The sequence below is a fragment of the Anser brachyrhynchus genome (assembly GCF_964034855.1).
Source record: "Anser brachyrhynchus genome assembly, chromosome: 6".
NCBI lineage: Eukaryota > Metazoa > Chordata > Aves > Anseriformes > Anatidae > Anser > Anser brachyrhynchus.
The window spans coordinates 16,782,893-16,797,001 of NC_137700.1; the positions used below are offsets into that span (position 1 = coordinate 16,782,893).

Consider the following 14,109-nt stretch of genomic DNA (forward strand, 5'->3'; position numbering starts at 1 on the left):
CCTCCAGGCAAGACATGCTGCACATTGTGGATATTGGTTACACAAATTAAACAATGAGGTGGCAGCGGGCAGGCAGTACCTGCGGGTCCTTTTTAGTATCTGTTGTAGTGCCTCTGCCTGCTGTGCACTCTGGGCAATCAAGGATCAAGTAAGGTCTCTGTTACCTGGTGCTGATAACGATACTTTATACTCCATTTACATTTGTCTTCATTTGCCTACAAATTCACTGCTCTCCCAGAATCTGACTCATCAGTCTGATAAGCACTGAAGAACTAAATTCAACTCCATTATTACTGTTATTTATGCTACTATTCCTCCCATCAGAGCTGCCTTACCTAAATTTGCAGCCACCATGCAGTAGAGATGTGCTCTGCGGATGCCCCCACCCAGCTACCGCAAGCACAACAAGCTGCTTCGTGCTCTGAGTCACAGCATCAGCCCGCTGCTCTTCAGGCTGATGTCAGTGCATCTGGACCTCCCGGTTCTCTGAGCAGTCTGCCTCTGACGATGACAACTAATGGAGGCAGAACCTGGGATTTCCAAATCTTCAAGAGGAAGTGAGGATGCCCTTATTATTTCGGACCTACTCTCCAACAGTGCTCTTAATCCGAAACAGAGCTGCTGAAGCCCAGGATTTATTATTTTATTGAAATAAGCATATGCAGATGATGCTTAGTGATACTGGTAATAAACACTGCTAATTGCTAATTGCTAATGTAGTAGTATGGCTAACCCCTCATCTTGCTTCTGAGTGAGAAAGAGTTGTCCCAAACCCATTCACCTTCCTTGCTCCTGTGATTAGCACCTATCAAACACTGAACACCAAAGTTTATGACAGTTTGAAATGACTTAAAATGCTCTAATTTGGTTGGATTAAGGCCTCAGGAGTAAGAGGGAGTAACGTTATCAGTGAAAATCAAGCATGCAGTTAGAAATTTCCCAGAAGCCCTTTACACCCCAAATCTACCTTTAGTTTCTGAATTTCACATGGATCTAACCTCAGACTTTCTTTCATCAGTAACAGAAGATCCATATGAGTGATGCACATATGTGGAAAATAATTTGTGAGAAATATATGAGTAGATCCTTACCTTTGATATGCACCTACCAGCTTCACCCAGTATCTACTAGCATTCCTCTCACCAGCAATATTAAGTGCTAGATCATGCCTTATAATAGCATTTTTTAGCTTTGGGGACTTATCTTCATTAACAAATCATTTAACTACATTCATAGATCTATGCTGAGTGAATAGTGGCCAGCATCTGTACTTTCCACCTGCACTCCTACTTATAGTGAAAAAACATTCTGGGTCAAAACACTGAGGGTGCTTTCCCCAACATTTCTGTTCCTGGTCTATTACATCCTCCATCAATTCCCCTTATTAACCATGGATGAACACTACCAAAAAATGTTCATTTTTCGTTTAACTCCAAGTCCCATAAATAAAACAATTTCCCCAGTAAATAAACGTGATACTATTTTATCAGTTTTGTGGGTTTGCAATGTTTATCAAACATTTTGCTTGATATGTTTTTTTTCCAACCTAAATGATTCTATAATTCTATGTAAATATGTTCTTTAACTATAGAAACAGTGAAGTTTTTAGATATACAAATTATCCGAAGTAAAAGAAAACATTACAATTTGCTTTTTGCTATGCGGCAAATGCTTTAAGCAGTAGCACAGTACTTATTCTCATGCAAAAGCAATTAAAACAACACATACTCAAAACCTCTGAAAAGGAGCTGCTGATTTTTCCAGTTCAGTTCTGTCTAATCGCAGATACCATTCCAAGTAATTCCCCTCATAAATACCATCTCCAATACACACTTGATCACCCCAGAACACACACACTTTAATTGAAATGCTGTTCTACACTGGACCAGGAGACACCTGGGAAGCCCACACCATTTCCCTCCTGGCTTCCTCTCCTTTTCCATTTATCTGAGGAACTATCCTGTCGCTTCCTGGGCTGTGGTCATGACTTTCAAGCATAGCTTATGGGATCAGGAGAGTTATTTCCCCCACTCTACCGTGACTTCTGCCATACGGCTCAAATCATCGACTCCCATTCATTTCTGTACCTCACTTCATTTTCTACCTGTCTTGTTTCTCAGATCTCCTTTATCGTCTGACACTCGCATATGCAGTGAAGGCACAGCTGCTTTATTCACCACCAACACCTGCCCTCCATGTTCACTGGAAACAACTGCATATTGAGGACAACTCAACAGGGACAGCATTCCTGCCATATGGTAAGGCTACAGGTGGAGGCATTCATCTCACTGAATCTTTGCAACACTATGAAATCAGCAGCTGGTTTTGATTAAAATGGAGGTATTCAAGAGTGAGGACTAGAGCTTAGGTTCAGTTCAGAAGCACAGACACCCTGCTCCATACACCTTAAGGTAACGAGAGCTGTCAGGCCAGGCCTCTTGGCTGGCAAGCACAATGGGCATTTCTATACCTTGTGGAAAAAGTGTTTCAAAGTAAAGATGAAACAAACTTAAGTGTAACTATGATTTCACTCTTACCCTTGCAGTGAAGTCCACAGCAGCACCCCGATTTAACAGCAATGTAGCTACATTGATATTTCCATAGTGAGCAGCTATGTGGAGGGGCGTGAACCCACTCTGGAAAAACAAACAAACAAACAATTGATAATTTTTTTATATATATATACCTTTGGTACTCCCAAATTTGTATCACATCACTGACAAAAGCTAGTAATAGGAGTGTGCTGCAAGTCACCATTCCAATTCTGTACTAGTTTTTACTCACTGACAATTATTTACACACTGAGTCTAAATAAAAACATATTGCTCTGCAGAAGGGAAAAAAATAAGCATAACTATTCTAGAAGACCAGAACTAGGACAAAACTTTCAGTTACTTCAGAAAAACAGCAACAAAACATGTGAGTATTAAAGTAATGATCTTTTGTAAGAAAATAGTTTCTAATATAAACATCTACTTGTTATCAGTGTTGTCAGTCTTGCAAGTTAAATCTCTTAGAGATTCTTTGCAGAAGTTCAGATAGAAGTCATTTGATGATACTTGCTTTTTTTTTTTAAAATAAATTCAAAGTAGATGCAAATGAAAACAACATCAAAGACCATTTTAAATGATTAATATAGATTTTTTTTTTCCAAGGGTTAGTACCATAAAGATCAGTCTCCCACTGAGGGCGATCACACTGGGTTATGTTCAGACACCACAAGTTATCAACCTAATTAGAAGATGCCTTACTGATAACACCACTTCAGTGAGTTATTTTCATATTTAAGTAGTTTTACTTCCTTTTAAAATAATGCTAAAACATGCAGCAATTCCATCAGTCCTGCAAAGTATGAAACCTTATGGGAACTAGATGCATTTCTAAATTGTTAGCAAGCCATGCTAGCTGCCACTGCCTTGCTTCGGGAGTTTTGCAGATTTAAAACCACTCTCAGATTGCTCTATTTGCTGACACCATCAAGGTAAGTGTCATGCAGAAGCCTGAAATCAGTCCTGGATGCACAACACGACAGGGTTGTCTGCAGCTCTTGACACATCTGGTAAACATCTACTCCATGAGAATCCCTGAAAACTCCATCTTACGTAATACAGCTCTTTTATGATGGCAATTAATTCCCAAGAATGCTGACTCTCATTTTTAAAGCCTAGTTTCAGCTGCAGAAAGCCCTGGTATCTAAACTACAGTCTTCTCTAGCACATGCTACTTTATTTCACCTAAAGCGGGTGTCTATCCTATAAAAGGCAATGCAAAAAGGAGGAAGAAATGATGCAGAAGCACTAAGTCATGGAGGAGTGATGATGCATATATATATTTATATATACCTCTGTTGTTCTATTCACCATCATCTAGGTTAACACATTTGGAAGCAAAGAGGGGGAAAAAATGAACGGTTAGTTCACCACTGGTGATATGGATGCAGAAAGCGTCATGGTTGCTACATGGCACGGCAGCTCGGATGACAGCACAATTGGCACAAAGGAAGCTTGACTGAATGGAAGCTGAATGATCAAGTATTTTGAATGTTAATTGTTACATGTTTATCAGAGTTCTCTAAGTGGCAATTTCACAAACAACTAATCAAATGACTTAACTGGATGACCTCTAAAGCACACCACTACAGTATTGTCTTTCATTTCCAAGAGAACAGCTGTAATAATATATTGTTTATTATTTACCATTTGAAAAGATTTTAAAGGAGAAGTTAACCCTGATTTAAATAAAACTGAGGTGAGGAAGAAAGAGGCAAGGGAAGCAAAGTAAATATTATTTTTAGTTACACACTATAGGAGAAATTTACACGTAACTCATAAGCAAAGTACCTCACTAAGAGAGATCTTCACTGGACGTAATACATGTGGTCAGCACTTAACAGCAACAAAAGTTGTTTCTTTTTACAACTGACCTTTGACTCCACATCAGCATTGTGGTCATTCTGCAGGAGCAAAGCTGCTGCCTTCGTATCATCCTTCCGAGCGGCGATGTGAAGAGCAGGAAGACGGACTTTTCCCTTCGTATCATTTTCAAGCAACAGCGAAACCACCTGGTCATGACCTTGCTGCAAAGCTACTGCCAAAGGTGTGAAACCATCCTGCAACATACAATGGGGACTCTCAACACCTATCCTGAACTTTGCAGGGGATGGAAATTGGAAGGGAAGAAATCTCAGCATTAGTGAGAGTAAAATTACAAGACACAAGCAAGCAAAACTGACTAGGACTTGGAAAAAAGCATGGAATTATTCACTATCATTTAATACATTTTATTATATACTTAAGTATATGTGGCGATGATGTCTCCAAGACAAATTATCATCCTTCTTCCCCAAACCTACAGGTTATAGCATCCATTTATTTTTATTTTATTTTTAAATTTCATCTCTATCCTCTTAAATATCTAAATGTGGCAATTAAAACATAAATATATGCTTTTTAAACATATATATATATTTTTAAATTATCAATATATTTATCTGTTAATAATACATTTCAATAATACTTGAAAAGGAATTCCACTTTCTCCCACGAAACCAGTTGTTTTACTACAACACCAAAGAGCACATTTCCACTTATGAAAATATAGATGTGACATACAATCCACTTATAAACAGAAATTATTTCCTTTCAGACTAGTAAATAGCCAACCAAAGAAATCTGGAATCAGAGACCTGAAAAATAGAATTTTTGTTTAAAAGATTTTAGAGTGGATTCCTCAAACACAGGAAAAGTACAGTCTGAGATGATTTAATAATTTTATTTTTATGGATTTTTAGAAAACTGAAAAATGAAAGAGTTGTTATTTAGATTCCCCAACATTTAAGTAGCATTCCAACCCAGAAAAACACACAGATTTGCCCAAGATAATACCCATAAACCCCTCAAAAACCACAAATGCAAATTACTCTACTTGGGATATTTATTTCACTATTACTTGTGATTCTTGATTAATATGTCTGAAGTTTATATTAGCAAACTTTGTTACAGTCCGGTTGGCAAACACATTCTGTGACTTTTTAACCACTTCTGTCATGTTGAATCTGTATGTCTAAGTGTGAAACAGAAGTGCAGCAATGACATAGAAGAATGCAGGTCCCTACCACGTCAAAAGTGCGGAGTTAAAATGTTAACTTTTGGGGAAACTGCATTTTAAGAGCAGAAGGGAGTTCTGGGGAAAAAAAAAAAAAGGCATTTTTGCAAAATTTTGGAGGAAAAAAACAGATGGAAAATATCACTAAAATTCCTCGAATACTAACAAGGTTTTTTTGCACCCCCTTTTTTTTGGGCGGGGTGGGGGCGGCAGGGAGTTATCTTTCCTTTTTTGTTTTTTTTTGTTTTTCTTTCCTCTTTTTTACATGCTGCACAGCTCTGGAGGCCAAAAAAACATCATGAGCACCGCAAAGAGGGCTCCAGAAATATAGCTACACTGTACCTGCACAAATGGATGCTCTTGCCTGGAGGAACCCTGATTGAGACAGCACATGCCTTGGTGACCTGGAGGCACCCGCTTCCCTCTCTATTTATACAGCCAACAGCTGCAGCACAGTCAGTGCTTCATGACGACAAGCTACCAACATCATCTTTTCTTATCAGGCTTTCTCTTCTGATAAAAATGAGAAAAAAAATCTCATGAGAAAATAAAAGTCCTAGGAATTCATTTTCTCCTTTCCTTAGGGAAAAGGGAGTGGACAAAGGGGAGCACTTCATTTCAACACCAGAACAGCTGCCATCTTCTATACTCCAGTTTCCTAACTCTGATGAGAGCTGCCCGTGGCTTTAGTTTATGCAGAGATCCCTGTGCCATGGCCAATCAAACTGTGACCAAGAATATTAACAATGACAAAAATGCATTTCCACCACATGCTATCTGAAGATGCCAACCTACAAAAAGCAATTGCAAGTATCTTAACGTCAAGTACTATAATTAGTAACTGTACCTTAAAATATAAAGTAAAGCCCACCCTTGGAAAAAAATAATTAATTTAAAAATAAAAACAATTTAAAGAAAACAGGTGGTTCTATTTTTTTTATTTAAACACCTTTGTTATAGAGTTATTATTAGTGAATAGTTAGCTACGTATTAATTGTTTAATAAGGAAGGCTTTTGAACTTAAATTGACAGAGATCAATAATCTTTGTATTAAAGGTTTGACCAAGAGAAAATAATAAAGCACCTATAAGCAACTACCACAAACAAGTAGGGCAATAAAGGCAACACTGCTTTGTAGTCTGTTATCTTCAAAGGAATTCTCCAAGGATAAAATTAGATCACGCCTTATCAGGCTGAGTTGGAGAAAAGCTCAGCCTAGACTGACACACAAAAAGCTCATGGGTAAAAATACCTAACAATCAGAACCAAGTACCTGTGCACAACTGTATATATCTATTTTTAGAAAATCATATAGTGGCTAGGATATTTTCAAAAGTCAGAATCTGCTGTAGGTCTCTGGGTGTCTAATGACTTCACTGTTTCTAAGAGAAATTAGTTTTCTGAAAGCTGTATTTTTCAATTAATGTCCTACATTTAAAATACTTTGTTTTATTATTTCTTGGCTTTCGTGTCTTTGAGCTTTTCCAGGAAGTACTCTCTGATGCACATCGCTAGTTGTAAGAAAAGATTAGTGATTTTGAAAACTTTATTTTGATCCATGATTTATTGCTATAATACTGTCTTCAAAAGAGATGAAATTTTCCATACATGTATCAGTGTATAGTGATGCAATGAAGCGATTTTGCACTTTGTATTTTGCAAGAAGTGTGACCTTCTCAAATTAGCATTATTTCCTTTGTGATTTAAGTTCAGATAGAGCAATCAGATGTCAGTAAAAGGTTAGAGCAAATACTGAAATACTTCTTTTTGTTTTTAAACCAGATTAAATTCAGTACATTTAGGTACTATTTAAGACTAAATTTAAGCCTATTACTGTTTGCTATTCTTATAATCACCGGTATTTTTTTTTCCTTCCAAGTTGCCTTACTTGAGTTAGAATTACTTTTTAAATTAAGAAATAAAAACTTTTTTTCTTTTTTTTTTTTTTTTGTAGAAAGATCACAGAACACCCTTCAAGGACAGATCTTCTGTCATGCTGTCAGCTTGAAATTATCACTGCAAGACCAGACAGGATAATTGAATGCTGCAGAGAGGGTATCAACATGGTAATAAATATAGTTCAGAAAATACTCCAAGCGCTAAGTAACCCTGGGTTTTTACTGGTATCCCAGAGCTGGCTTCAAAGCATAGATGAACACTTCTTGCTTTATGATTGCCCCCTACATCACTCAGTACTTTTAACAAAGTGTGGAGAATTTTTGTATCATGCACACAGCTTCCCTTTTTGAGTACATAACCTGAAAGATTACCAGTAATGACTAAGAGCACACCTATTTTTAGAACTGTTTCTAGTTAGAGTCATTTTTTATTTTAGAAACGGCAAGAGAAGGTTTAAAAATCTTTAAAAGCCAGTAACTCGATATTCATTAGCACACTTCGCAAAGAGAATTTTTACTGCTCTTTGATTTTGTATTTAAAAGACAAGTTTGGTATCAGCTGGCAAGGATCACTGCTGAAGCACATTTTGTTTTGTTCATGAACTGTAAAACTCAAACTTTTACCTCTGTGGCAAGGCTTTGACTGGCACCATTGTCAAGAAGAAACTTAACAACCTCCAGGTGGTTTTCTTGGGCTGCCATATACAGTGGAGTGAAACCATTCTGAAATAGGAAAACAAGAGTGTAAACACAAACATTTTAAACATACCAAAAATCTGCCAAACTGGTAGATTAGCAGGAAAACAAGTAAATTGCATGCTCACATACAGGTTAGTGGCATGATCACTACTGATTTAACTGAAGATAGGAGAAGGGTACTGTTATTTTAAAAGACGCAATGGAATCTTTCAGCTGCTCAGATACAATTACCACAGCTACGCAAGAGTACTTCCCTTTACATCTAATGTGAAGTCAAACTAAAAAACAGTTTGAACAAACCATTTGGAAGAGAGAAACTCCGATCCTTGGTAAATACAGCGGCAGCAATGGAAATGCAAAATGAGACATGCAAATACAAGGCAAGTCTGTAGCAACAGCAAGGACAATGACTCTTCAGAATACTTTCCAGTTTTTTTAATCTCTTCTCCATTACCTTTGACTTCTCATACACTTCTGCCTCCAACTTACAGCTTTTGTCTCCTCAAAAAGCTGCCTTTAGTGCACAGCCTGCTTTAAGTCACTGAGCTACTTCCTATTTCAGGCACCAGGAGATCCCAACGATAGCTGGTTCTCAGTAGTTTGATAGAGTTTTATCACTGTTTCTGACCACATTAGAGCATTTCTCCAACTATGCTTAAGTGAGTGACTTCAGACAATGCATTACAAGTATTAGAAACTGAAGAGCTTTATTCATTCTTTGGCAATTGCTTTCCACTTACTGTCAATGTTTTTGTTTTTCCCTTAACTGTATACAGGCCGCAGCCTTTCAGGAATTGGATTTTTGGGTTTTAACATTACAGCATTGTATTTTTCTCTATTGTTCTACACAGTTCTGAAATTCATGACTCACAAAACCAAAACAGCAAAATGAAATCATGAAATGTGTCCTGGGTTCAAGGTACTTCTAAAGAAATTCATGAAAGTTGCTGATTTGCACCTGAAATTGCTTGGTCTTCCTGCAGCACTGCATTCCCCACAGTGCAACAGTCATCATCGTGTCTATAAACACACTTTACAGTAACAACTTAAAACATTCATATTATATTGACTGAACTGTTTGGTACTGCTGAAACAACCAAAAACAATCCCTTTCTCCTCTGATTTATAAAGTCCAAACACTAGAGAAAGGCTGAAACACAGTTAAGACAGGCAAAGATGGATTTTGAGTGACATGAAAACTTCTCATCCCAGTCTGAAAGTGTCAATGAAGTAAACAGAATAAAACAAAGAGGTAAGGGGTAGTTAAAAACAATGGGTAAAACAGAAGAGGTATTTCATCTGGCTTAAGTAACAGAGAAGTTCAGGAAGTGCTTCCATATGACCGGGTTTGGCTGAGATGGTGTCAGCACTCTCAGGTCTGCAACACGGCCAGGGCAGACATTTCGGCAGAGTGAAAGGAGCAGGGGAAGCAGCTCTTACAGCTGCAACTCTTACAAAGGACTCTGACCTAGCTTCTGCAGGAAACTAATAGAGCCAAACAGAGATGAGCTGTAACAACTCTGGCCATGTATTTGCATCAAAGACATGAACATCCTGAATTCTGGAGAGATGAAGGCAAATTGTAGTCTAAGACTTGCAGCAGTGAATTATGTCTGAGTTATAGTAGCCACAGTAAAAACAGCTGAGAGACATCTGACTGTCACAGCAATGGGGCAGAGCTGCATGGCACACATCCAACCCAGAGCACACAGGAGAGCGCAGGTGACCTGGGGCCAAGCACGCAGGCTTCACTGGCAGCAGAAACAAATAGGAGTTCAGAAAAAAAGACAGTTGGACAAATGGCGTGAACTGGACATTTGATCCAAAAAGAATTTTACAATCACCAAGACACTGAGCAGCTGTGAAGCCACATGTTTACAAGGCTTACACAGGCTGCAAGGTCTGTGGCTGTTCCGGTATTTGAGTAATTTGGTGTCTATTTAGTAAAGCACAGCTACAAGCCTAAGGTGGGCACCGAAGTCCTTCCAGAATCCAAGCAATGTGTTAATATACTCTCCAGAAACAAGGCCTAACAGTTTAGCTACTGTACAGTTAAAATTCTGTTTAATGAATACGAAAGAACCCAGAAAGTGCTTGCTGAGGAATCTAATATGCCACATTACAGGTTATTTTTATAGTGAACAACAGTGTCTGGCATTTTTCCCTATTGTTTCATGGCACACTCAATATCTATTTACTAACTCAGCTGGAAACTAAGATTAATTTTTTTTTTAAGTTTTAAACATTTGTATTTAGAAAGCAAGCAGGAAATGATTCCTAATTATTAGTTTTGGAAAATAATTAATAGGTGAAATTTCTCAGAACCAAGTATTATTATAGCATCTGGAGGCAGAGCAGAACCTTTTCTCCTAAGCTAAAGTTATTGCACAGTACTCATCATCTTTCCCCCCATACTGTGCTTTTTCATCCCTCTCAAAATAAGAGGCTGAAATTGCCAGACAGTCAACAAGCCCTAAGAAGTGGTACAAAATTCACACTTTTTTTTTTTTTTTAAGGACAGGAAGATTTGGTTAAAAAAGGTCTAACATTACTATTGCTAGTGCTATCAGGAAGGTAGAACTGTTATCTTCAAGGGAAGACGAAACAAAGCCCAACTCACACAAAACAGGGTCAGCATCAAAAAGAAATAAACAACCAAAACCTCTGGGTGGTCTCTCTGTGGGTAAGCCAAACTCAACAGAAAGTTATTATAAGCTTTAGAAAGGCTCAAGTGATGCAGAGCCACAGACAAAGCTGGTGCGGGGCAGTTTGTTAACAGGGTGCTCCAGGGACAACAAAGATCTCCCCAGGAAGACTGATCTCAGGTGGAATCACTCCCAGGTACTGGTGTGAAATGGCCAATATAAATGTCTCTCAAGCAAACACATCACTGGCCTTCAAATGGAGGAGGGAAATCTTCTATTCTCACATGCTAGCAGAATTAGGGTAATGTGGCCAAACCTCAGGGTGTATGGACAATGCAGTTATGTAAGGTGTTTACAATCTCAAATTATTTTTAGTTTCAGGGCTGAATACAAAAGTTCTGCGCCACAAGAAGAGACAATCCTTTCATAGCCATCCTACTTCAACAGGAAAACCACTGGAAATGTTTCTGCTTTGTTTTACTTTCTAAAAGTCACAATTTAAATTGAAACTATTTTTCTTCTCTTCAAATTCTGTAGAGCCTGAAACCAAATATTACTGTATCTAGCTAGTATAAAGGAGTGAGAAAGTGGAACCAAGTAGCTTGTTTCCTTTGTCTGGGTGAGAGAAACATGAAATACAGATCACAAATAACTAATATGCTTGAAATATTCTCTTAAATTTTTGTTTGTGTTATCTGAGAGACATTAAGAACGTTTCTTTAAAATGTACTACACAACATTTTTACTGTTCATTTTTAAATTTTCTTTGTAAAAAAATAGCGTCTATCATGCCCACATCTTTATAGTGCAGAATAATGGCAATACTGGGCCAGATAAGGCCACCTCCTAATCCGATCCCCCTTCTCTGACACTGCCTGCGTGCCAGCCCCTGAGCAGCAAGAACAGAAACAGGGCAGGCACCCAAGGACACCTCCTGTGACAGAGCCACCCAGCTTCCAGCTGGCTGTGGTTTATGCATGTTTTGAACCAGCATTTTCCTCTGTTTCATTCTGCTGCTCTGAACACCAACACTGTTTTCCCTCTTTTCAAATTTTCTATAATTGACCTAAATGTTCACTCAAAGGACTTCACAAAACTTAAAAGCTCTGCATATGCTTACAGTATCTCTTCATACACGGAAAGGAGAAGGGCTCAGTGAAGCCTGAGACACTGGATTATGTGAAACAAGATCCCTCTCATTTGAGTAAATTCTCTTCCACTGTGGTTTTATCAGTATCTCCTCTGACTCTGTAACAATTAGCAGCTCATAGGACACTGGAGGGCAGATCTAAGGCTGAAGGGTAAATGCTTTTCTGTGCTGCCTATTACAGAACGACTTCAAGTATCCTGCAAACACCCCTGGACATGGCTGTGCTTTTTTCATCTCCAGGGGTGTGTCTGTGTGGCTCCCAGACAGCTTAAAATGGAGATATTATTTCTATGCTTTTTCTGCTGGTGAATTAGGTGGGCAACTCAGAGTTAATCCCACCTGATGGTTGACATACCATGTGGGAAAAGACCTAAACACAATTTGGGATTTCACTGTGTCTGCAGGGGAAAACAAGACTTGATGTCTCCATAATGCTTCTCACAGCTGACGACCTGGTGAGGGGTAGAGCAGAAGAGCTGGAAGCATTTGAAGTTTTAATTGTATGTTGAGTTACAAGGTGGGAGTGAACTCAGCACTACACTCAATAAAATGTCTGGTTCAGTAATAAAACAGCAGCTGTGTGTTTAAACTTTGTCCTTGCACCTGTCATCCTTTATCTGCATTGTGTGGAACAGCCAGAAAAGGATGTTTTTTGATTTTTTCAGGATTGTATTAATCTTACTGAATATATCAAATACATTCAAGGACCAGCATTAATACTATGACTCTACCAAACAAACCTAACAACACTGTAAGGGGAGAAGGATTTTCATGTCAGCAATGTTTTTGATAGACCAAGACCCAGAAACACTACTTTACCTGAGACTGTGCATTGACATTGGCCCGATTTGTAACCAATACTTTGACTACTTCTGCTTGCCCAGCGAGGGATGCTATGTGCAATGCTGTGTTTCCTTTCTGAAATGAGAGAGTGATATTTGAAAAGAGTACAAAATTTGAAAACATGACAATGCTTTCAAGAACATGGTCCAGTCTAATATATACAGTATTTCTTTGGATAAAATACTCTTACTGAATATTTCCAATGACTAAGTTAATTCTAGAAGATACAGAAACCTACACATGGAGACCTAAACAGAAATGTACAATTTGTTGAGTAAATTGCATCCCTAATAATCTGTGACACTTACTATAATCTAAAATGTTTCTATAAGGATCCTTGAGACCGTTTCACCAGTGGGAAATGGGCAATTAGTGCTACAGTAATGTCTGTAATCAGTTGGCCAACACCTTGCACCCATGGCATAAGCGTGAACAAGAGAACAATTAGATAGGCCTGACTAACCTTTGTTGCTGCATCCACGCTGGCACCTCGCTGTATCAGTTCAGAGACAACTTCTACGTGCCCTTCTTTGGAAGCGAGATGGAGAGCATTCAACCCATTCTATTTAAAAATATAAGGGAAAAAAAGAAAATGAAACACAAAAGACTGAACCAGGTTTTCCGTTGCACCAAACACCACATCAGGAGATGAAAGATTACATCCCAGTGAGAGGGCTGTTTCCAAAAACTATTATTATGTGAACTTTACAACTAGATAGCAATGACAGAGTATGAACTAAGTCAGGACATGCTAGTTCTGGGGTCTCAAGTTCCGAATGCTGTCCCATGACCTGATGTAAAACAAATGAAATGAAAGAATGTTAAAGAGCACAACATTCGGTAAGTGGAATTGAAATGATGTCTTGGTAAGGTGTAAAAACAAAAGTTTCACTTGGGTAAGATACGTAAACTTGGCTCATCAAAAACAAACATAAGCTATCGCTGACATGAAGCGCAAATATATAAACAGATGCGAGAAAGAGGGAGAGAGCATATCAAGCAAATTTCATGAAAGTATTTTTCAACCTGATTAGAAATGTTGATGTCCACTCCACTTTTTAAGTAGTCAAGAGCCTTTTCCAAGTTGCCAGCTCGAGCAGCTCTCAAGTAACTTGCATTCGTGTCAGACTAGAAGAAAGAAGGAAAAATTCTGTTAGAAATTACAGCACCATATAGAAATATATTCCCTTGACAAAGAAGTTACTTACGACACAATGTATTGTGCACACATTTAACTAGACAGGGAAGGATTTCAAACTGAGTTATCAAA

The 14,109-nt window shown here is 38.2% G+C and overlaps 1 protein-coding gene across 14 annotated transcripts in view; it reads right to left on the reverse strand.

The window, feature by feature from the left end:
* ANK3 (ankyrin 3) overlaps positions 1 to 14,109 on the reverse strand; it is a 361,577-nt gene that overhangs the window by 130,835 nt on the left and 216,633 nt on the right. For all 14 annotated transcript variants that reach the window (XM_080597952.1, XM_080597951.1, XM_080597944.1 and 11 more), the window contains 6 exons: positions 13,866 to 13,967; positions 13,303 to 13,401; positions 12,816 to 12,914; positions 8,127 to 8,225; positions 4,424 to 4,609; positions 2,538 to 2,636 (listed from right to left, as the gene is read on the reverse strand). In XM_080597952.1, the coding sequence (XP_080454078.1) occupies positions 2,538 to 2,636; positions 4,424 to 4,609; positions 8,127 to 8,225; positions 12,816 to 12,914; positions 13,303 to 13,401; positions 13,866 to 13,967 (684 nt within the window). The remainder of the gene's footprint in view (positions 1 to 2,537; positions 2,637 to 4,423; positions 4,610 to 8,126; positions 8,226 to 12,815; positions 12,915 to 13,302; positions 13,402 to 13,865; positions 13,968 to 14,109) is intronic.